The sequence below is a fragment of the Hyperolius riggenbachi genome, chromosome 3, assembly GCF_040937935.1.
Source record: "Hyperolius riggenbachi isolate aHypRig1 chromosome 3, aHypRig1.pri, whole genome shotgun sequence".
NCBI classification, from domain to species: domain Eukaryota; kingdom Metazoa; phylum Chordata; class Amphibia; order Anura; family Hyperoliidae; genus Hyperolius; species Hyperolius riggenbachi.
This window is the reverse complement of record NC_090648.1, coordinates 287,487,775-287,512,963: the sequence shown is the minus strand read 5'-3', so window position 1 is coordinate 287,512,963 and position 25,189 is coordinate 287,487,775. Positions and strand designations below refer to the sequence as shown.

General features: G+C 44.6%; 1 protein-coding gene across 1 annotated transcript in view; it reads left to right on the top strand.

Moving 5' to 3' along the window:
• LOC137563689 (F-actin-capping protein subunit alpha-2) overlaps nt 1–25,189 on the top strand; it is a 64,772-nt gene that overhangs the window by 9,463 nt on the left and 30,120 nt on the right. The window contains exons 2-4 of the mRNA XM_068276450.1: nt 15,597–15,660; nt 21,259–21,310; nt 23,425–23,488. Of these exons, the coding sequence (XP_068132551.1) occupies nt 15,597–15,660; nt 21,259–21,310; nt 23,425–23,488 (180 nt within the window). The remainder of the gene's footprint in view (nt 1–15,596; nt 15,661–21,258; nt 21,311–23,424; nt 23,489–25,189) is intronic.

Sequence of the window (25,189 nt, the reverse complement as noted above, 5' to 3'; positions counted from 1 at the left end):
GTTGAAGTTCCCACGCAGACCAAAGGACATCAGGTTAGTTAAATTGAATACTCCCTTTGAGACAAAGGAAGATGGATCACAGCGATGTCCAATGACAAGCACTCCCCATTCCGTTTTCCTGCTGGATGGGTATGCATAACGGGCAGGAACAAGACTTCAAGTGATCACGGTACTTTATGCCGGAGTTGTCAGCGTTAGGCGGTCCTGGGGCTGCCACATTCCCGACGTCTATCAATGTTAGGTGGTTGGGAAGGGGTTAAATATCCGCTGTGACGGTCATTATTGCTTCACGATGCTAAACGAGGTTCATGTGAGTGCACATTTACCCACGTGGTAAGATTGCGGAAACAACGGTTTGTTGCCCAAAAAAAATCACCGGTCATCAGGAAAATCACAGTAGAGAAGGCCAGCATTGTTGTGAATACCTATACACACTTTTTTTTTTTTTTTTTTTTGTCAAGGGAAATCAGAAATGTGTTTAGCTTCACTCATGCTAGATTTCCTAATAATTTTTTCATAAATTAACTGTCCAACCAACAAAATTTCAGTAAAGGTGTCATACATCAAACAATGTATGGACAGATCTCTCTCTGATTGAAAAGAGATCTGGTGCCTGCCCATACACCGCAGGCCGATATCCAGTCTATTTCAGCATGGAATGTCTTGGGGATTTGCTTTGTGATGCCACATCTACTGCCTTGCCACCCTCTACACTGCCCCACCTTCCCCACTGTAAAATGTGCCCGGTGCAGTATACTTTATCTGTCTGCGCCCCCCACGGGCTCTGGACTTTGTCCGCATACATGTGCCCCATGCTTGCTAGTGTGTACATGGGGGGCAGCAGCAGGGACTCTGTCGCATTTGTCGTTTATATCGCACGCTGTTACCGCCTCACACCCGATCGTACATGTCGGCCCTACATCTTGCAGCACGTCCGAATGATACATGCGGACAATTTGGCAGGGCTGTGGAGTCAGTACAAAAATCCACCGTCTCCGACTCCTCGGGTTAGGATTACTCTGACTCCGAATTTACATATTACAACTTTGTTGATTGGACGTATGTAACAAGAAATGCATCTCTTAACCTTCCTGGCGGTAAGCCCGAGCTGCTAGCTGCGTGTGCATTCCGATCGCTGCCGCTCCGCACTGATTCACCGCTGATCGCCGTGCATGCCCTCTTTATCTGCCAACGCTTAGGAATTTTAAAATAAAACTGAAGTGAGAGGGATATGGAGGCTGCCATATTTATTCCCTTTTAAACAATACCAGTTACCTGGCTAGCCGGCTGATCTTCTGGCTCTAATACTTTGTCATACACTAAAACTAGTCCTTGGTAAGAGTACTTGTAGAAGACAGGAACAAAGAACATCTATCAGGTCCTAGGCAGTATAACTGTGGGTACATGTAAGAGTGATGTGCAGTTACTCTGCAGGGGAATGAGGGGATTCTTCCTCTATTACACATTCTTCATGCAGAATCTGAACATGGATCAGGCCCTAGGCAATATAACTGTGGGTATATGTAAGGGCCAGTGCACACCAAAACCGCTAGCAAATCCTCTAAACGCTACAGGTTTTTGAAGCAGATTTTCAGAGCGATTCTAGGCAGGAGGTTTTCTAAACATGCCTAGCGTTTTCTGGAGCGTTTTTGTGTAGCAGATTTCATAAATTGTTACAGTAAAGCTGTTACTGAACAGCTACTGTAACAAACACGTGGAAAACTGCTCTGATCTAGCGGTTTTCAGAGCGGTTTGCGTTTTTCCTATACTTTACAGTGAGGCAGAAAAGCATTCTGCAAAACCGCAAAAGTGCTGCAGGACCCATGTTTGCGGTTTGCTAAAAACCTCACACCGCTAGTGTGCACCAGCCCATTCAGATTCATTAGCCAAGCGTTTTCACAGGCGGAAGCGGTTTGCGAAACGCTTCAAAAACCGCTCGGTGTGCACCAGGCCTATGAGTAATGTGCAGGTACTCTGCAGGAGAATGAGTCTATTCTTCCTCTATTACACAAGTAACAATTTTTTGATTGGTTTATTTCATTTTTGTGGGGTAAGCACAGCTATTACTGTATATATAAATTATTTATGATGACTATCTGAGAAATTGAACATTTATCATATTTTCTATTTTAACCACTTCACCACTGAGGGGTTTTACCCCCTGTCCACCAGAGCAATTTTCACCTTTCAGCGCTCCTTCCATTCATTCGTCTAACTTTATCATTACTTATCACAATTAAACGAACTATATCTTGTTTTTTCCACCACCAATTAGGCTTTCTTTAGGTGGGACATTATGCCAAGAATTATTTTATTCTAAATGTGTTTTAATGGGAAAATAGGAAAAATGTGGGAAAAACATTATTTTTCAGTTTTCGGCCAGTATAGTTTTTAAATGCATGCTACTGTGATTAAAACCCATGAAATGTATTTGCCCTTTTGTCCCGGTTATAAAACCGTTTGAATTATGTCCCTATCACAATGTTTGGCGCCAATATTTGGAAATAAAGGTGCATTTTTTTCAGTTTTGCGTCCATCCCTAATTACAAGCCCATAGTTTATAAAGTAACAGTGTTGTACCCTCCTGACATAAATATTTAAAAAGTTCAGTCCCTAAGGTAACTATTTATGTAATTTTTTTTTTTATTGTAAATTTTATTTTTTTTTAATTACAAAAAAAAAAAAAAAAAAAAAATTGGGAGTGTGGGAGGTAATGAGTTAATTTATTTGTATGTGAAAAATGTTTCGGGTGTAGTTTTACTATTTGGCCACAGTAACTTTTTGTTTAATACGACCTCCAAGCGTCCTTCTGGACTCTTGAAGGAAGTACTAGGAGGCTGGGTAAGTGTTTTTGTTTTTTTTTCACAATGATCGCGCTGCTCATCGGAGAGCAGCGGATCATTGCAGGGCTTAGATCAACGAACGGGAATGGATTTTCCCGTTCATTGATCTCCCGGCGGGCGGCGTGTTTACGAGCGGGAGCGCGGGCAGCGGCGGGAGCGCAGGAAGTATGGATTTCTCCGTCCCTGGGGGTTAAAGGATGGAAAAAGGGACGGAGAAATTCGTACGGGCGGGGGTAAAGTGGTTAATTACAGTTTAAATTCATTAGGAGTCGGTGCATTTTCTCCCGACTCCGACCCCAGGTACCCAAAAATTGCCCGAGCTCAGACTCTTCGACTCCAAATCCACAGCCCTGCAATTTGGGTCACAAATTGTTTGCACAGTCAATCTTGCATGCTCTTGGTGGCAACAATTTTCAACCGATTATTATCAGATGGTTGATCGGCCGCCAAGTTGCTTGATGACCACCTTAAGAATATGAAGCTGGCTATTCACTAAATGGATGCGGTAAATAAAAGATATCATGCAGATAATGGTAATTCTCTACCCTGTCACAGTGCCTCATTAGATGTAAGATCAGATCTCATCAGAGATTTGATCCATTATGCCTCTGCTCATTGCATTACAAAGCCTCACTCTGTGATAATGTTGATAAAGCTAAAATGTATTTATTTTGCATTTAGAAGACTATAAGAGTAAATGGGGTTTTATGCTAGGTACAAACTATGAGATTATTTGACAGATTTACTGTCAGATCGATTATTTCCAACATGTCCAATCTGATTTCTGATCGATTTTTCCGTTCACTTCAATAGGAATAGATTGGAAATCAGATTGGACATGTAAATAATCGATCTAACAGTAAATCTGTCAAAAAAAAATTCAGACCTAGCATACCTCGTAATGCTGGTCTTGTGGTAGTTTATCTAAACCAGTGTTTTGGGATTTTTAAATGCTGATTGGGAATGAGCTGAAACTTTGATTTTAGGTCATCGTGCTCCGTAGGAGGCTCACTATATATTACATAGATGGACTGACTTTGTGATATTCAAAATTTGAATGGAAAGTGGGAGGTCCTATCTGTGGGTGATTATACACCAGGGACATGTGTGAGGGGTCCCTGTATGCAGAGTGCGCTGCGCACCATGCTTCAGCTTGTATAACTGTCGTCACTCCGGCTTGCATCCTCTACTGTCCTGTAGGGATAGCCCTGCCTAGGAGAACTCATGGAGAAGCATGTGATCAGTTTGGTCAGCTGATAGATTTGTAAGGTTTTGATTTGCTGTGTTGACTTCCTGGTTTAACACATGATCATGACCAGCAAATCAGAGCTTTACAAATGTATCAGCTGATCAAACTGATCACATGCTTCTCCATGAGTTCTCCTCCTAAGCAGAGCCATCCCTACTGTCCTTTGCAGCTACTGAACTGACCACCAGAGCTCAGGGGAGGGGGGGGGGGGGGGTGTTTAATCAGCTATACCAGGGTGTGTGTGTGTGTGTGTGTGTGTGTGTGTGTGTGTGTGTGTGTGTGTGTGTGTGTGTGTGTGTGTGTGTGTGTGTGTGTGTGTGCGCGCCCCACAATTACCTTAAAGCGGGTCCAAGATAAAAAATAAACTATAACAAGTAATAGAAGAAAAAGGGCTGCGGGTGATCCGAATGAATGCAACAATGGTCAAATTTAAAAAAAATATCAAGATAACTTTATTAACTATACCTAGTCTAAAATGCACATAAAAAATAAATCAGATTAAAAAAAAAACACTATGAGATAGCCATCCCACCACGTCAGCACACTAACCCACTGTCACACTGTCCACACGCATACATCTTATGGTGGATAAAGGGACATGCAGTGTCAAAGTCTGCCTTGGCAAGGCAACAGGTAATCTCCACAAGTAAGCTGGAAAGGCAAGTGGCAAGCAGTCATAAGTGAGGTGGGTACAGCCGCATGGGTCTGTGGATGTAGTGTAAACCGAGATATGGTTGTTGTCAGTCTCTCCAACAACAATAATATGGGCAAGGTAGTGTCCAGCCGTAGTAGCGACAAATAAAGCAGCGTAAGCTATGCAAGCAGGCACATCCCCGTTCACTGTCAACAGCACTCGAGATTGTCCACTCACTTGTAATGGGACCAGCGGTCGCGCATACTCAGCGTGACAGTCTCTGCAAGGGGATACCACTCAGGAGCAGCAGGTCACTGAGGGTAGTGCACCAGATGGTATGCAGCCAGAGAGGAAAAGAGTGCTCACTAGTCTAGATGCGGGGATGTGCTCAGCAGTAGTCCATGCTGTGATGAAGCGTGGGTCCGGAGATGGTAGAAAACCGGATGGCAGAGTGGTGGTGGAGCCGGTCACGTGGAGGGACGACGTCTCATGAGGGAACTGCGCCCTTACGTGTTTCGCCGACTTCCGGCATCCTCAGGTGTGTCACTATTGCAATGTCATGCATACTTATCACTCTCGGCTGCCAGAGGAGGGGCAGGAGGCCGGAGGTGACGTGCGCTCCAGAGAGAGAGAGAGGAAGCAGGAAGCAAACCTCCCTCAACCTTGCGCAAAGCTGGCCAGTGACACCCCCTCGGGCAACCGAATGACTATGCATCCACATACAACTGTAAGGTGAGTTCCAAAACTATACATTCATTCATTCATTCATTCATTCATTCATTCATTAAATAGTATCTAAGGGGAATTTGAGTGAAAGAGCACATTAACTGTTTTAAATGAAAAAATGCATCCAGCTATGGTAGGCATTAAATAAACTGCGCAAATGCAGTAAAGTGCCTGCATCATCAATAACAGAGGCGGTCAAAATTCCCGCCTCGTATCGTACCGTGGATTCTATCGAGTCCAACAAATCACAATTTATCACCAGTGCAAATCTGACACTCACATGTCATGCAATAGGAGTCAGACTTAGTTGATGTTTCGAAATGCGTCTCCACAATGGTTTTTTTTTTTTTTTTTTTAGTTTTGCCTATATAGAAGGCCCCGCAGGGGCACAACAATAAGTACACTACCAGCTCAATTTGGCAATTCACATAATGCTTAACCACTTCACCACTGAGGGGTTTTACCCCTTGAGCACCAGAGTAATTTCCACCTTTCAGCGGTCCTTCCATTCATTCGTCTATAACCAGGGCTGTGGAGTCGGTCCAAAAATCCACCGACTCCGACTCCTCAGTTTAGGATTCCACCGACTCCACGACTCCGACTCCTCTAATTTGCATATTACAATTTTGTTGATTAAAAGTATGTAACATGAAATTCGTCTCTTAACTGCCAACGCTTAGGAATTTTACAAGACAACTGAAGTGAGAAGGATATGTAGACTACTATATTTATTCCCTTTAGACTAAAACTAGTCCTTGGTAAGAGTACTTGTAAAAGGTACAAACCGGAACAAAGAACATCTATCAGGCCCTAGGCAATGTAAGTGTGGGTACATGTAAGAATGATGTGCAGGTACTCTGCAGGGGAATGAGGAGATTGTAAACAGACAACACCTCTGTGTTCAATGTGCACAGCATTCTCAGTGGATTCCCTGCAGCTCTGTGGGGAGTGCATATGTAGAGTATAGTACTACTGTGTAACAAAGTAAACCTGAGACAGATGAAATTAAAGTTTTATACATACCTGGGGCTTCCTCCAGCCGCCTTCAGGATAATCAGTCCCTCGTTGTCCTCCTCCGCCACCTGGATCTTCTGCTATGAGTCCAAATACTTGAGCCAGTCAGGCGTAGTGCGCATGCACACACTCCGCCGCCAGGAGCATACTACACCTGTGCAGCACTATTGCGCAGGTGCAGAATGTTCCTGGCTGTGGGAGCGGCATGCGGCCGGACAGCGCTGACTGGCTGAATTACCAGGACTCATAGCAGAAGATCCGGGTGGTGAAGGACAGCGAGGGACTGATTAGCCTGAAGGGGGCTGGAGGAAGCCCCAGGTATGTATAAAACTTTACTTTTCATCCGTCTCAGGTACCCTTTAATTTGTAGTCACCAAACCAAATTTTAACAACATATCAAATTATTTGATTTCATCAGCAAAGGAAGTGCATACATTTGCATAAATCAGCATCAATGCAGAATTATTTCCATCTCGTTGACCATCTCTATTAGTGACACAGCTACACATCAGGCTTTATTCTTGCAGCATAGATGTTATTTAGTATATATAAAAGATTCCTGTGTACACATCATGTATACAGTCACAATCAGATATGTATATCTGACCTTAAAAATACGCGGACTGCTTTATTGAAGCAGCACAAGTAACTAATTTTGATTGGTTTATTTCATTTTTGTGGACTAAGCACATCTATTACTGTATATATACTGTATATATACATTATTTTTAATGACTATTATCTGAGAAATAGAACATTTTATCATATTTTCTATTTTAATTACAGTTACAAATTCATTAGGAGTCGGTGCATTTTTTCCCGACTCCGACTCCAGGCACCCAAAATTGCCCGACTCCGACTCCACGACTCCGACTCCACAGCCCTGTCTATAACTATCATTACTTATAACAATTAAATGAACTATATCTTGTTTTTTCCGCCACCAATTAGGCTTTCTTTAGGTGGGACGTTATGCCAAGAATTATTTTATTTTAAATATGTTTTAAGGGGAAAATAGGAAAAATGTGGGAAAAAATTCAGTTTTCGGCCATTATAGTTTTTAAATAATGCATGCTACTGTAATTAAAACCCATGAAATGTATTTGCCCATTTGTCCCGGTTATAAAACCGTTTGAATTATGTCTCTATCACAATGTTTGGCGCCAATATTTTATTTGGAAATAAAGGTGCATTTTTTTTTTCAGTTTTGCGTCCATCCCTAATTACAAGCCCATAGTTTATAAAGTAACAGTGTTGTACCCTCCTGACATAAATATTTAAAAAGTTCAGTCCCTAAGGTAACTATGTATTTTTTTAATTGTAAATTTTTTTTTTTTTATTTTTTTTATTACAAAAAAAAAAAATGGGGAGTGTGGGAGGTAATGAGTTAATTTTTTGTGTAAAAGTAATTGTATGTGAAAAATGCTTTAGGGTGTAGTTTTACTATTTGGCCACAAGATGGCAACAGTAACTTTTTGTTTAATGCGACCTCCAAGCGTCCTTCCGGACGCTTGGAGGAAGTACTAGGAGGCTGGGAAAGTTGTGTTTTTTTTTTTTGTTTTTCCCACAATGATCGCGCTGCTTATTGGCGAAGCAGCGGATCATTGCGGGGCTTAGATCAACGAATGGGAATGGATTTTTCCGTTCATTAATCTCCGGGCGAGCGGCCGGCGGCGTGTTTATGAGCGGGAGTGCGCGCTAGAGCGAGCGCGGGCAGCGGCGGGAGCGCGGAAAGTATGATTTCTCCGTCCCTGGGGGTGAAAGGATGGAAAAAGGGACGGAAAAATTCGTACGGGCGGGGGTAAAGTGGTTAAAGGTGTGTGTTCTACCATTGGGCAGGAGAACCCTTCTTCCCACTCTGATATACCGGCAATAGGGGCAACCTCCACATGTATATGTCCCCAAACTATAACAAATAACTTGCCTATATATCTTATATAAAGTTTAGATACCGTATTTTTCGGACTATAAGACGCTCCGGACTATAAGACGCACCTAGGTTTAAAGGGCAAAAACCAGAGAAAAAAAAAAACTAAACCTGGGTGCATCAATGGTCCAGAAGTGTCTTATGGACCTTTCCTCCCCCCAAGATGTCTAAGTTACACTGCTAGGCTACACTAACAACTCCTGCTGCCCCCACAAACTATACTAAACTACACTGCACTAACCCTTGCTGCCCCCCCCCCCCCCCAGCTACACTGCACTACACTACACAAACCCCTGCTTACCTCCACCCGCCCAGCTACACTGCACTACACAACACAACACCACCTAACACTACAGTACACAACCCCACACTACACAACCCCCACCCCAGCTACAATAACCAACCAATACAATAGCATTAAATGAGATCTCACCAGCCGGGGTGGCAATTGCTGGGTCCGGTGTCCATGATGTCCTAATGAGGTGGTGGCATCAGCAGCAGCGTGATTCACAGCGTTCCTAAACAGCATAGGAGCTGCCTTTGATCTGTAATCTCACCCAGAGTGTCTAGCATTGCGATCCCCATTGTTTCTAAGCGGCATTGGAGCAGCCGCTGTAATCATCACAATGCCTGTCCTTTGATCTTCCATCTGCCTCAACGTTCCCCGCAGCGCGATCCACAATGTCTCTAAATGGATTAAAAAAAAGCAGCTGTAATCCTCCACAATGATTACTCTTTGATGTTGCCCAGCAGCCCCGCAGCAGCGCGATCCATGCTGACATAGCACATCTTCAGCCGCTATAGCGGCAGAGTCAACAGCGGCTTCCGTACTGCTTTGTTTACTTTCATCATCACATGACCCCGGCGCACTTGCGCCGGGGTCATGTGATGATGAAAGTAAACAAAGCAGTACGGAAGCCGCTGTTGACTCTGCCGCTATAGCGGCTGAAGATGTGCTATGTCAGCATGGATCGCGCTGCTGCGGGGCTGCTGGGCAACATCAAAGAGTAATCATTGTGGAGGATTACAGCTGCTTTTTTTTAATCCATTTAGAGACATTGTGGATCGCGCTGCGGGGAACGTTGAGGCAGATGGAAGATCAAAGGACAGGCATTGTGATGATTACAGCGGCTGCTCCAATGCCGCTTAGAAACAATGGGGATCGCACTGCTAGGTGAGATTACAGATCAAAGGGCCAGCATGGGGATTGAGAATAGCATCTTTTTATATGCAGCTCAGAATGTATTGCACTGCTGACACCCCACTGCGGACCAAGGAAACAAGTACCTGAATGTTACATTCGGACTATAAGACGCAGTAACTTTTTCTTCCCACTTTTGGGGGAGAAAAAGTGCGTTTTATAGTCCGAAAAATACGGTAGGTTACACAGCATATCTAGCTGCAAACAGCTTCAACAGTGTGATTATTTATTCCTGTGATACAATGAGCGGCCATGTTCTGTTTGTCACATTACAAATACGCAAGCTGATCTGTATCTCCAGCCCTCAGTCTATGAAAACTTCAGTCCCCTCTCCTCCTCCCATCTGCCTCTGAAATTTCTAGCTAGTAACCTCCTCCTGCCCAGACTGAGCTCCCATAAGCCCTTGCTACTAAGGCTTTTTCACCTACATTTTAGTATTTTTCTAAGTATATTCTTGCCTGCTAGTGGTTTAAAAGACATTTTGACAAGTTTGAAAATATCTCCTAGGAGATAACACAGGAGGAAAAATTAATTGCATATGGGCCCACATCTCTAATGCTGATGTATGGCTATTTTATAGATTACAGGATGCCCTCTTGTTTTCAGACTTGTGTGGTATAATTATCCCCTCCATTTGCTGTCAGCCCACCTGTGTAGTTGGTGTTATGCTAGGTACACACCATACGTTTTATCTGCAGATAGATGGTTCAATAGATTTCGTCATGTCCGATATTCTTTCCGATTGTTTTTCTGGTCGATTTCTCATAGTGAATGGAAATTGATAAGAAAAAAATAAGAGAATCGTTTGGACGGAAAATCAACTGAAAATATGCACCGTGTGTACCTTGCATTCGATGGATTAATGAAGTGACAGCAAGCTTAGTTTTCTTCGCTGTAAGACACAAGGGTCCTTATTTGATTAACTTTTCTCCTGTGGTTTCTCCCATAAGGTAATTTTATCTTGTCAAAAAAACTTTTTAGTACTTAGCAACTAAAGAAAATATTTAAAAATAAAGTAATATAACAATAATGTTGACTGTTTTTTGTTGCTTGCTGTGTGAAAGGATCTCCTTTTTGTAAATTGCATGCAGCTTGGAAATGGGTCATTTTAAGTTTAGTTTCAGCATAGTTTGACTGGTCCATTTCAATTCTGCATCTATTTTACACAAAATATGCATGAACTACTACTTTAATCCTGAAATCCTTATTCATTATGTTCAAAAATGTGTTGTTGGGGTTTGAAAACATGCCCATTGAATGATTAATGTAGCATGCTGTCCATTTTGACGCAGCCGCGTGCACACGCTATCACTCTGGTGAGCAAGAGTCGAGGTGTTTTTTTTTTTTTACCCTTGGCTTGGACAGATTTGCAGTACTAAACGGCACTTGGATTATATGATTTATGCCTTCAAGCTATTTGCCTTTTTATAGAGACTTGTACATTAGCTTCATGGTTTTCATTATGATCTAAGAAACAACTGAGTCTTTAAAGGACAACTGAAGTGAAGACTATGGAGCCTGCCATATTTCTTTCCTTTTTTAAATAATACCAGTTGTCTGGCAGCCCTGCTGATCTGTTTAGCTGCAGTAATAGTGTCTGAATAACACCAGAAACAAGCATGTAGCTAATCTTGTCAGATCTGACAATAACACCTGACCTGCTGAAAGTATTAGAGGAAGAGGATCAGCAGGATAGCCAGGCATCTGATATTGCTTAAAAGGAAATAAATGTCAGTCTCCTTATCCTGCCCACTTCAGTTGTCCTTTTAAAGGTTCGTATACACGTCCAATGAAGATCGTTACCAAGGAACGATCTGTGACGTATGCACGATATTAAAATGAGACCTGATTAGGCGTCCTTAACAAATGACTTGGTACATATGTGAGCTATTTTAGAAAAGTACTGAACGACGACCGATAATGTATGCATGCGCAAACGGAAGTGACGCAAAAATAGATCAGGCGACATAGTACACACATACAGACAACTTTTTACAAATATAACGATTTTTGAGTTTTCATTATTTAGATTAGTGGGAAGTACGTTATTTAACGTTCGTGTATGCGTTTGTTCACAGGGTTTAATTTTCATACAGGGAAACCATGTTATTTTTTTGAGTACGGAGTAAAGGAACTACAAACATGCGCAGAACATCAGATGAAAGTTATCGGATGATCTCTGTACACATGACTGAACAATTATCTGTTGAAAAAATCCGCCGGGTTGGATCGGCTGAATGTCCTGTTGCTTTAAATTAGCAGTTAAGGCTCATACACACATCAGACTATAGTCTTTGGAAAATGAAAAATCACAGACCAATCTTACCACCCTTCATGTAGTATGAGAGCCATACCTTCACAGTATTTTCTATGGTGCTGAACTCCCCATCAGACAGAAATCCTTTGCAAGATGCTGCACACACAGATGCTGTACAGACACAAAAGATCAGTATCTGCAAAAGATCTGTTCCTGCCAAAAATCCATTCCTGCAAATTGCATTCATAGTCTGAGATCTGCAGATCATCATACACACCTTGTTTAACTGACATTCATCTGCAGATCTGAAAATCCATTCTGGTGGATCCCAGTTCTGATTCCCCAGGATTTCCGCGCAAAAAGTGGTACAATTAATTTTCTGAACCTTTTTTCCTGTAACTTACCGAAATGAGTCAAGCAAGAGAGTTTAGTATACATTATGAGTATAATAAAAGTGTCAAACACAAATTCTTGTCAAAAATAAAATTTTATTAATAACAAACAGAAATAGCTTGCATTTTTAATCCATGCAGCAACATCAAGAAAACACAGAAATAAATAAATGAAGGCAGAAAAATGTATACACAGTCTTGAGGTTTACCCCTAAAACACCTCCTTAGTGTGGTACTCCTTGAAGCAAGGTATTATACAAAGTGCCACGTCACAGTCTGGGCAATAAAAACGGGTCTCCTTTCTTATTTTTTTTGCCGTCTTTGCCCTTTTTATTGCAGCAGACCACACACCTCCTTGGAGTGGCTTGTATCAGGGCAGTCTGTGGTAAATGTTCAGCAAAGTGGCGTCCAGAAAGCAGTGTCGGGTTTACGACGTATGACGCCCTGCGCCCCGGTCTAGCTGCTGACTCCGGTGTGGGGTGTTTGACACAGATGGCTTCTGTGAGCTTCCAGATGAAGTCATGGTGGGGTACAAGACTGTCACTATTTTGTTTGTACAGGACATAAGAGGTGAAGTGAGGAGCACTTTGGCAAAAAGAGGTGTGCCACGACCCCGTCCCAGTGTCCCTTGGGACCACAACAGTCAAAAATACAACTGGGTCGGCACCACCAAATAGCAAATAAAGCTCTTTTATTACAGCAGTAACAGACGCTGTAATAAAAGAGCTTTATTTGCTATTTGGTGGTGCCGACCCAGTTGTATTTTTGTACAGGACATAAGCGTTCCACAAACATTGTTCCAGCAGGTGGCAAAATCTTTTTGTAGTATTTCCACTGCTGTTTGCGGACAGCCGGATAAAATGACATTGCTCCATCAGCCCTGTCCACTTTCCCCATCGTTTTGTTGTAATCCAACACTGCTTTGGGCTTCTCAACCTCCTGTCGACTCCTGGTAGTGGTGCGGGCAGTCTCTGCGTTGTGAACAGTGCTGAGGATGCACACATCCCTCTTGTCCCTCCACCTCCAGAGCCATAATTTTGCCCTTCTGCCAGGCAACAACCTCCCCCTTCTTCAGCTTCCTGGCAGTAAAGGCCGATGGCATATGGCAACGGTTAGCCCTCACCGTGCCATATGCGTCAGTCTTATGCTGGATCAGGTGTTCAAATAGTTCCGGGGAGCCGTAAAAATTGTCGTAAGGCAGTACCCCTGATCCAGCAAAGGCTCAATAAGAGTTAGTACAGAGAAGGTAGCACACCCAAACTCCCTGTACTGAGGTGCAAACTTTGTGCCTTTACCTGTGTATATCACAGAGTTCCATATGTAGCCGGTCTTGGCCTCACACAGCATAAAGGACTTCACCCCAAAGCGTGCCCTTTTGGATGCAATAAATTGCACCCAGCTCAGTCTCCCCTTGTACGCCATGAGGCTCTCGTCCATGGTGATGCCTCTGTCTGGAACGTACACAGCCTTGAAATTGGCAACAATCAGCTGATAGATCTCCCAAATTTATATCCGCTTGGGACTGGGTGGGTGGCATCATCAAACTCATCATTGTTGCTGAAGTGCAGGTACTTTATGATGAGGGTGAAGCGGGGCTCGGACATAACGGATACAAAGAAAGGGGTCTTGTTAGTGGTCCAATACCACTTCTGCAGCGGCTTACCGACAACTCCCTGGAGGATGATGAGGCCCAGGAACACCCAGATATCATCACAGGTGACAGGTTCCCACTTCCGGGCTGGAGAGAACCTGGGTAGAGAAACACCCTCCTGCTGCTGCGCTGCATACCGATTGGTCTACTCCACGATCTTCCGGATGACCTCATCGGTAAGGAATAGCTCCAGGTAGGACAGTGGACTGTGGTCGCATGCGATCTTCTGCCCGGGTGCCCCTGTGAAGGGGAACCTGGGTGGCGGAGCTTGAGTGGGGCTCTCCAGCTCACACCAAGTGCGTGCGACACTCACTGGCTCCTCGGTTTCGCCGTCACTGCTCTCCGACTCCGAAGACAGATCACCAGGAATCTCGCTGTCCGTAGACTCAACGAGCTCCTCCTCATTGTCTCTTCCCTCCAGGACATCCAGCAGCTCCTGGTCACACAAACGCCTCCGGGAAGACGAAGCCATGACCCCAAAGCAGGATACGGGGGTCAAAGGTCAGCGACAGGAAAAAAAAATCCAGCAAATGCAAACACACAGGGACCACAGCGTCTTGAAAAAGACTAATATAACTGCAATATGTATGTTGAGTCCTATGGGAGAAAAGCGCTTTACAAATGTTATTGTATTGTAGCAAAGACTGGAAAGGCAGAAATCGCTCAAAGCACAGAAATTGCAAAGCAGAGCTGACAAGCAGACTAAGATATGGACACTGGGACTCTGAAAGAGGAAGAGGTGTAACGGTTCTGGCCTTTTATTCATTGTATACAGGTGTTTGCTAAACAACTTTGAATTACTATGGCATGACTGGATTACATCAGCTTTGTGTACTGATGTAATCCAATTATGCTGATTGCAGCCACCGGGGTGGGTGGGGGGGGGGGGGGGGCTGGCGCCGGCGCCTGATCACCATCCGAGGAAATGACACACCAGGTGACACAGAGGAAGTGGCTGGGCAGCGCCATCTTGCCTGCCCAGCCGATCTGCCCGGGAGAAGGACACAGGCAGCCCGCAGAGCACCCCGCTGAGCAGCCTGGATGGATGGGAGGGAGCCGCAGCAGCAGCCCGCTGAGCCGCTGGAGGGATGACACAGGAGGAAGAGGCACAGAGGAAGTGGCTGGGCAGCACCATCTTGCCTGCCCAGCCGATCAGTACGGGAGATGGACACAGGGAGCCCGCTGAGCAGCCTAGATGGATGGGATGACTGGGAGCCGCAGAGCAGCCTGGATTGCACGGATGCGCCCAAAACAGCGGAGGCAAGTGCAGGTACTGCTGGACGAGCTAAGCTCGTCATAAACAGTTTCAGCTAGATTATTCTGGACGAGCTCAGCTCGTCCAGACCGCTAGGCAGGTTAAACAAGGTGTGTATGAGGATCTGCAGATATAGACTATGAATGCATTTTGCAGGAACGGATCTTTTGCAGATACTGATCTTTTGCAGATACTGATCTTTTGAATGTCTACAGCATCTTTGTGTGCAGCATCTTGAAAAGATTTCTGTCAGATGGGGAGGTCAGCTCCATAGAATAGACTGTGTAGGTATGGCTCTCCTACTACATGGAAGGGGGTAAAATTGGTCTGTGATATTTCATTTTCCAAAGACTATGGTCTGATGTGTGTATGAGCCTTAAGTCTTTGTTTTCCTTCCTCTGTATTCTTTCTGCCCATTTATTGTTGCAAATGTTTTTATGCTTCTAGGTCCGTGTAGCAGCAAAATTCATCATCCATGCACCACCAGGGGAATTCAATGAAGTGTTTAATGGTGAGTAATCAATTCATTTTATTTTTTCCTTAATTGTGCTATCCTTTACAGTCAAGATTGTGGATGGCTTTAAAAATGTAGCTGCTGATTGGTGGATTACAGAAGTGCACTCTGTAAGGGCTAGTGCACACCAAAATCACTATTGCAATAACTAGCACTTAGGCCCGGTTCACACTTGCGGTTTTGCAAAAACCGCACCGGATGTCCGGACCGCACCGGAGCCGGATCGGACCTGAACCGTACGGTTCCTGTCCGGATCCGGTCCGGTTGCATACGGTTTCCGTGCGGTATGAACACGGTTGCGGTCCGGATCCGGATTCTTAAAGAGATAACAACCTGTATAAAAACAAAAAAAAAATGTTGGGGTCTGGGAAGTCAGCAGAAGGGGGACCTGTGGAATCAGGCCCTCCGCTGTTTAGCACTCACCTCCACCTCCAACATGCTGCCAACATCTCCAGCTCGTGCTGCTCCACTCCAAAATGGTTGCCCATGTGTCCCCGATACAATATCGCCGCAACAATCCTCATAGGAAGTGGGGTAGAACATCCGGATTTTTTGCCAGTGTGTTGTGCGCTCTCCGGTTCTCATTGGTTTCCATTGGCCGGATGGTGCAGTCCGGCTCCGCCCCGGATACGGCTGCCGGAGGAGCCGGACCAAAAAATAGCGCATGTTGGAACGGACACCGGAGTCCGGATCCGGTCCGGCTCCGGTCCGGACGAAACGGACACATGTGAACCCTGGCATAGACTTACATTGCTATGCCGTGCGTCCGTTTCGTCCGGCCAGCATGCGGTGCGGCTCCGGCACGGCTATTCCGGATAGCCACCGCTAATGTGAACCGGGCCTTAGCGATTTTCAGTTGTGTGTTTTTTGTTTAGTTTTTTGTTTTTTTAAGAAAAATCACAATGCTCAGTGTTCTCCCCAGTAAAATTTCAGCCGGGTGGCTTGAAAAAGTGGCCGGGTGGGGCACGACAGGGGAATGCAGGGGTAGTGCTTCTCTCTGCAACTCTGCTTACAGCAGAGGAGGATGAGAACAGCTGGTGACAGCCGGGTGCTTGCCAAAATTAGCTGGGTGGAGCACCGGGCTAAAAGAGCCTGTGGAGAACACTGATGCTGCTGTAGGAAAACCCTCATAGGGCTTCAGTAGCCAAGCGCTTTTCAAAGCGCTGGCGATCTGAAAAGCGTGAAGAATCGCTCTTGGTGTGCACTAGCCCTAACTTAAAACACTATTCAGTTGGTTCCTTCTGTGTTTCATCTATGGTAAGTGGACTGCACTATCTCCAACCAAAAATAGATCAATCAATAAGAATCAGAGTGGATTATAAACTATTGTTTGCATAGCTTAAATTGGCAGTATGTGTTCAAGATCAGGTATAGGGTTGTGTATGTTTCTGTGCACTAAAATTTTCCAGTGCGTGAGCATTACGTAGTCATTTAATATTGACTGTTTGCTTACCATAGGTGTGTGGCCTACAAATCACCCCATTATAAAACAAAATAACACTTTTCCTGCCTATCAAACTGTGAGGCAGGCAGGCTCTGCACAGTGCTAATGTAGAAAGGAAAGCAAATGGTTCACGAGTACAAATATAGCATCCATGTTTTAGTTTAGTATTCTCACCAGTATAATATGTTTATTTACATACTGGTGCATGTTTCTACATGTCAACAGCACAAATAGATCACAGACTGCGCTGTGGATGTCAGGGCTGTGGAGTCAGAGCAATTTTGGGTACCAGGAGTTGGAGTCTGATTTCACAAACTGAGGAGTCGGATGATTTTGTACAAAATCCACAGCCCTGGTAAGTATTAGACCGAGGAGTTGGAGCCATTTTGGGTACCTGGAGTTGAAGACGGTGGTTTCATAAACTGAGGAGTCTGAGTTGAAGTTGGAAGATTTTTGTACCGACTCCACAGCCCTGGTGGATTTGTTGCCCACGATCTGCAGCCTAGCACCCCTGGACAGGTGTGCAACCGGCGAAGCTACCATTGTACATTTTTAGTGTCGCTACAATGGTAACTTACTAGCATATTTTTGGGATTTGTGTTCATTGCTGAATAAACCCACTATGTATGACCATATAGTGTATTCCCACTTCTCTGCAAGCCGCAGGGGTTGTTGCTGCAAAAAATTGCCCTCTTCCAGTGTGTGGATGCAGATTGGCAGTGTCTTTTTGATTCCATAGCCAATTGGCAAGCTTCCAGCATTAAGCAACTGCATAAAAGTTGCTACCACCACTGTTGTCTGCACATGGGAGGAAGTGTTATGTCGCTCTAATTTCACTTTAACCACATCATGCCACGAGCTGAAAGGAACAAAATGCACATATCCTACATGTACACTTTGGGCAGAATAGACAGACTTGTATGAAGATCCTGTTTGTACTGAAGGTGCACAAATAGGACATTTAGAATGTCCATATAGTGAGTGGTTGAAGAGACTACTAAGTCTAAAATCAACATTTTATATTTCATTGTCCTAAAAATCTATGACTTTACCTGTGGTGGTGTTGTAACACACCCTCGGGTCAAACACGGTGATTCCAGCCCTGGAGACTTGGGCGCAGCCGTCGTCACCATAGGCCGTAACAGGAATTACGGCTATAGCAGCACACGGAGTAACTTCAGCGCTGTCAGAAGACGGCGTTGAAGTTACTTTTAAAACACAATAATTTTGGCTTCCAGCAATCGCTGGAAGCCAAATTATTTAATTTCCCCGCCATCCATGGCGGCCTGGAGGGGGAATAGTATTTTACACAGCCGGGAACTTGTGCAGCAGCAGGATCAGCTGTATCCTGCGCCAAAGTCTACCAGAGCCGATATCTCTCATACGTCCCTCCGGTTCCCCTCTTTTGTGCTCTTGGTACATGGCCCCCCACTGTTCTCTTTATCTGAGATGGCGCCATGGAATTGCCGCAGCACTTCTCTGTAAGGAGGTGTGGCCACACACACTAAAAGCTGGTGCATGTAGGGCTCTGAGGGTGAGATCAGAAACCCCGTTAGTCATTGTACATTTTTATGACAACGTGATACATGCAACCTTAGATCCCACAATTATAAGACTTTAATAATGGCACAGATACTGCTGCTTCTTACTCCACACTCCCCTTTTTAGTCTTTTCCTCCTTTTTTTTTTTTTTTTTTGTCTTATTCAGTCATATACATCAACACGCCCTCAGCCTCCTGTGTGTAAAAGGCCTTATTCAGATGCTCTTCAGCAGGGTAATACTTTAAAATGCAACATGTAGCGATCTTATGCTTTTCAGTATACTGTACTGTACCAGGGCACATTGGGTAAACAAGAACCATTAGAACTGTATGATTTCCCTTTTAAGCATCCTTTTTGATGTAATTTCTCTTTTACTCCAAAACTGTATTTTATTTTTATCCTTCCTTGGGTGTAGTAGTTTCCAGTTCAAATCTGGGCCAAAACACTATATGCATGGAGTTTTTTTTTTCCAAGTTTGTGTGGGTTTGAATACTCCTGTTTTTTCCCACATCCCAAAAACATACAGATACATTGCCTGGCTTCTCTCCCCACTAAGGCAAAAATATTTAGACTGCTGGTCCCTCTGGAAGAGATTACCAGGGAGGGTGGCAGAAACAATGTCACAAGAATTATTAGGAGATATGGATAACATTGGGAAGAGGTAAATAAAATCTTGACGGCTCATTGGCCTGTATTATGTTTTGATCCATTGATAGAAAAAGTTTGTTGGTCCTAGACCTCATGTTACGGCTCGTAGAGCGAAGAACCTCAGAGATGAATTAGTACACACTATCCTTCCCCCAAAATCGAGTAGTAACTGGTTTGAGAGGAGACCTCCGCCAAACGGGATGTTCAGGTGTGGTCAGTGCACTATGTGCCCATTTGTTGACAGAACAAATAGATTTGAATCACAAGATGGGAAGAAATCTTTCTCTATTCAAATGTTCTGCAATTGTGAATCTCAGGGAATTATCAAGTTCCCTGTCCATGTAGAAAAATGTATATAGGCATGTCTACACGCCCCTTTAAAACTAGATTGGGCGAACATATATCCAATATCACAAGAGGGAAGCCGTTGTCACCTCTTGCAGAACACTTTCAGAAATTCCACGCAGGGCCAGAGAGCCAAGGTTATCCAGGTAGTCAAACCTAATATCCGTGGAGGGAGTTTTGAGAAAATACACTGTACTCCTCCAGCGTGAGGCTGCTTGGATGTATAGCCTTGGCTCAAGGGCGCCTGATGGCCTAAACGTGGATTTTTCATTGAAAAGTTATTTGTAAATATTGAGGATTGCTTCCTTTCCCCCCTCTGTCTGTAAGGAACCATAGATTAGAATAGTCGCAGTGTGTCTCTATGTGAGATTTTTTTAGCGCAATTAGTTGTTCTGCCACTAGATGGCAACCCCTCCATACAGAGTAGTATATGCATGGCTGGCCTAAAACTGGGAGGAGCAGCAGCCATGTATAAGAGGAGCAACTCAATGCACCTCTAGGAGATCACTTCCGCCCTGAGGATGCTTGGGATTGGTCCAAGCGAAATATGTAGGCGTGTCCTCACCGGCACCATGTGGAACGCCATACACGCCGCTGCATACAGTTTTGCTGCCGATAGAGCCTCATGGCTGCTTGCACATATCGCTGTGAAGCTCTGACTCCGGGCAACAGCAACTTGGGACCTCTGGGCAGACTATCTGGCTACATCTGGCATCTTTGGGAGACCTGCAGTAAAGCGGTTGGGTGAGAGACAGCATCTTTGTGAATGACTCTACGCCATACGCATTCACTCTTGTCATATGCAACTTGAATGTGACTGTGCATGTTGAAGGCAAAGTGTTTATTACCACAACCTCTATCAGGAGCAACTGCTAATGTGTTGCCTTGTTGGGAGCGACAGTCTGATCTCTACACCTTTTGCCTCGGTGTTTGATGCTTGCACCATTGTGAGGAATGCGTATCGCTTAGATTGCAGGGACTGCCTGGTTTCATCCTGCTCAGCCGACTCTGCTGCAAAAGGACTTGCTGGCTCCCTTTTGTTGCTAGTTCTGCCTCCATCCCATACTGTGCTTGGCATGCTTCATAAGCTGTAGTGGCCTGTCTTCGGTAGAATTAGTTTTGCTGTGGGGCGGTGTGTGTTTGGCGTGGAGTGTGGGCCGGCCTTGTATTATTTTTAAAGTATTGACAGATCTGTCAACTTTTATGGTTGTTTGTTCAGTTATGCACTTTAACTTTTTGATATGAAAATAAAGTGACCACACAGAGTGGCGTTTTTGGACATACACGCTTGGTTATCCTTTTCTCCCCCTTCCCCTATTGGAAAAATATTTAGACTGCAATAGGTACACAATGTCTATGGTAGGGGTTAGATTGTGAGCTCCTCTGAGTGCCATGACCATACACACTGTGTAAAGCGCTGCGGAAGATGTTGGCGCTACATAAATGCATAATCGTAACAAGTTACCTTTAGAACATATGCATTGGACCTTGAAAGCCACTTTTCAGTGTCTGAAGCCTATTCTATGTTTGCTGGTCACTAATGTCTATTTCATTACATTTTAATTCATAAAGTTCTATAACAATATTTTAATACATTTTATTCCCTTTTTATACAGATGTACGGTTCCTGCTTAACAATGACAACTTACTCAGGGAAGGTGCTGCTCAGTAAGTTCTGACTTCATGATATTCATACTAAACGTTCTAATTTTGTCAATGATTTACAATGAGCATGTTGGCAAATTCATTTGGCATGTTACAGAAAACCTGTACTGAAAAAAAGTTCCCCTGGGGGTATTTGCCTCAGTAGGGGGAAGCCTCTGGACCCTATTGAGGCCGTCCGCGGCCCCCCCCCCCCATCCTCCTGTGTCCCACGGCAGTCTCGATGCAGCCCCCAGAACGCACTGGCGACAAATCCGACAGCCTGTGCAATATTTACTTTTTCGAGCTCCAGCGGGGGCGCTGCTGCGGCTCTTCTGACGGAGACAGTCGAAAATAGTCGATCTTCATCGGGTCCGCTCTACTGCACAGGAGACTTGCGCCTGCACAGTAGAGCGGCCCGACGGAGAGCAGCTATTTTTGCCTATCTCTGTGGGAAGAGCGGATACTACTCCTGCGCTGGAAGGTAAATATTTACATCGCCGCCGCCCCGGGAGGATTTTCTCCGCTGCCGTCGGACCGAGGAGGAAGGGGGAAGCCTCAATAGGATCCGGAGGCTTCCCCCACCCGAGGTGAGTAACCCCCCAGGGGAGGTTTTTTTTTCATTACAGATTTTCTTTAAAGCAGACCTGAACTCAGAACTTCATCTATGCTATAAAAGCTAGGTTCTCATATGCATACCCTATGATGCCCATACCTGCATGGGCATTGTTTTGAGGGCTGGAAAATGCTTATGGCAAGTTGTGTGAGTAAAGAACGCTATTTCAAAGAACATCGTTACCACATACTGTATATTTGATATGAAGTGGCTTTCAAATATAATTTGACTGCTAGTATTTGACCCTTTTTAAAGAGTCTGAAGCCAAATTAAAAATGGCTTTTAAGCTTATATTCAGCAGGGGCATGTTTAAACCTGCTAAAACGCCGCTATCCCGCGGCATAACGAGGTGTCTTTACCCTCCAAATCCCCCCTGCTACCTCCGGGGAGAGCTTCCGTGTGAGGCAGGGCTATGAGCTGCAGCCCTGCCTCACACGCGTCTATCAGCGGCAGATCTCTGCCGTCGCTGAGGGGCGGGGGAGAGGTGGAGATCCGCCGCTGACAGACGCGTGTGAGGCAGGGCTGCAGCTCATAGCCCTGCCTCACACGGAAGCGCACAGGGGCAGCAAAATCCACTACCAAGTTGGTCGTGGATTTTGCAGGGGGGATTTGGGGGGGTAAAGACCCCTAGTTATGCCGTGGGATAGCAGCGTTTTGGCAGGGGCAAATATGCCCCTGCTGAATATAAGCTTAAAAGCCATTTTAATTTGGCTTCAGACTGTCTAAGTCTATTCAGGGGGTCAGTTTAGTGAAAATACAGAGTCCGACTCGAATAAATAAAAGTAATTATCCATAAGGGCTCATTCACACTATGTGCTGCGCTGTCAGTTTTGACGCAACGCACATAGTGTACGATCCACATGGCAACATGAAAGTCCATAGACTTTCATGTTACCATTCACACTACAGGTGTGCGTTCCCATGCGTTACGATGTAACGCTTCTGGGGACATAAAATCGCACGACGCACACGTCTCCCGATGGGTACGGCTGCCGGTGCCTGCGCTCTAGCGCTCCCCGACGTACATTCCGTGCGTTGACCGTGCGATGGCAACGCAAGCACGAAATCGTGTTCGTGCTTGCGTTGTGTAGTGTGAATGAGCCCTCAGTGAACAGATATTTAAAGCACAGGCATTGCTGTTTTGTACCATGTAAGCATATCTGTGTGAACTGAAGTTTTACTGAAAGAGGAACCGAGCTAACAAAAACAAACAAACAAAACCCTTTGAATATATTGCACCCTCAGCATTGTAAAAAAAAATGTACAATACTATATAGTAAAACTTCGCCCACTGTTAACATTTAAGTGGGTTCCTGCCTCAAAATCGGGCTACCACCATCACGCAGAAGCAAAATGCATGTGATTTTTCATAGTTTGCAACTCTGGGAGCCTCTTGAGGGGGGGTGGACTATATTCTTTATAAAAGGCCATTAGTAATGACCATACATTTTCTTGTATGCACTTTCATAAAATGTTACACTTGGGTGAATTGTGCTTGCTGAATTTTTTTTTTTCTTCTATCTAGTGCTTTTGCACAGTACAACTTGGATCAGTTCACACCTGTGAAAATTGATGGTTATGAAGATCAGGTATGTCTCTTTACCCAGATTTTCTTCCTCCTGCTTTTATCATACCTGTTCTAAAATATACCGAAAGTAAATGTGGTGTTGGAGTAGTATGCATTTAAAATTCATATTAATATGGCAAGTGGCAAAATTATACATTTGTTCTAATATACACAACAATTAAACAGCATACCAAAAGCACAATGCAAGCACACAAGAGATCTGTTCCAAGGCTTCAGTAACCTACCTGCAGGAGACATCATATTGACATCATAGCTACCCTCTTTCCCTGAAAATAAGTCCTACCCTGAAAATAAGCCCTAGCTGGAATTTTGAGCATGCTTGAAATATAAGCCCTACCCCGAAAATAAGCCCTAGCGGAAGTCAAAGAGGAGGAAGGATAGCCAGTAAGTGGGGACACAGTGGTGCAGTGCCAATCAAACACTGATCCTGACATCCCAGGCACACAGCAAGGTTATAAGCTGTGTGCAGGGAAGATAGGGCAGGTGCCTGATCAGCACAGCAGCATACTTTCAAATCCAGGAACATCACAGTACAAAGGAACAGGAAATGTTCTGCTGAGAGACACTTCCTAATAGAAATATAAGACATCGCCTGAAAATAAGCCCTAGCACATCTTTTAGAGCAAAAATTAATATAAGACAGTGTCTTATTTTCGGGGAAAGACGGTATTCAACATGGGTAAGTGTTTTTCATTCTGTTGATAATCTGACACAGGTGTCAGACTCCAGGCCTGGAGGGCCAGATCCATGGCAGTGATTAGGATGAACTGAGAAAGAGCGAAATCTTCTATTTGATGGACCACACCTTTCCTGATTCAGACCCATCAAAAAATGTGTGAGGACCTCGGCCCTCGAAGCACCAGTTTGACTTGTCTGATCTATGAGATTAGAGATGGTCAAAAGCAGTAACTCATTAAAGCGAACCTTAAGTCAACAAAAAAAAATGAGATGAACTCACCTGGCGAGTGATTGTTCGCGTTCCCAGCCTGTATATCGCCCCCTATGCTGCTATTGTGGCCAGGAGGCCGCAATAGCAGCATAGGGGGCGATATACAGGCTGGGAACGCGAACAATCACGCGCGTTCTCATGCCTGTCGGCCGGTGACGGCCAAGCCGGAAGTGCTCGCCGGCGGGTCCTGGGACATCGGAGCGGAGCTGCGAGGGCACCGATCGGCTGCTGGGGGCTGAGGGAAGCCCCAGGTGAGTAAATCTCATTTTTTTAAGTTGACTTAAGGTACGCTTTAAAGAGCACCTGTGCCTCAAAGGTGCCCAATTTTTCAGTTTAATTACCACTGTGTAATACATGAGCATGTTTTAAGTGCCCCTTTTTAAGGGGGGTGGTGTTTCCTAGCCCCCCTCCCCCCACTTTTTGTGCAGGTTCAGTGCTGTTTAAAAATAATTCAGCTGAATATTCCAGGGGTCGTTTGTTTTGGTGTGTGTGTGTGTGTGTGTGTGTGTGTGTGTGTGTGTGTGTTTTACTTTAAAAGGAAAAAAAAACTTAAATTTTAAGAAATAATCATGTCAGATGCTGTGGTAGAGAGAAGCCTCTGTGTCCTCCAGAGGCTTCCCACTCCACCACCAATCTTGCGCTGGGACCCTCCGTAAGGGCCCATTCACACTAGAGTGTTTTGCCGGCGATTTCAGCAAAAGGCTCAAACTCTAGTGCTTTTGAAAGCGCGAGTATAATAAAACCCTATGGGCC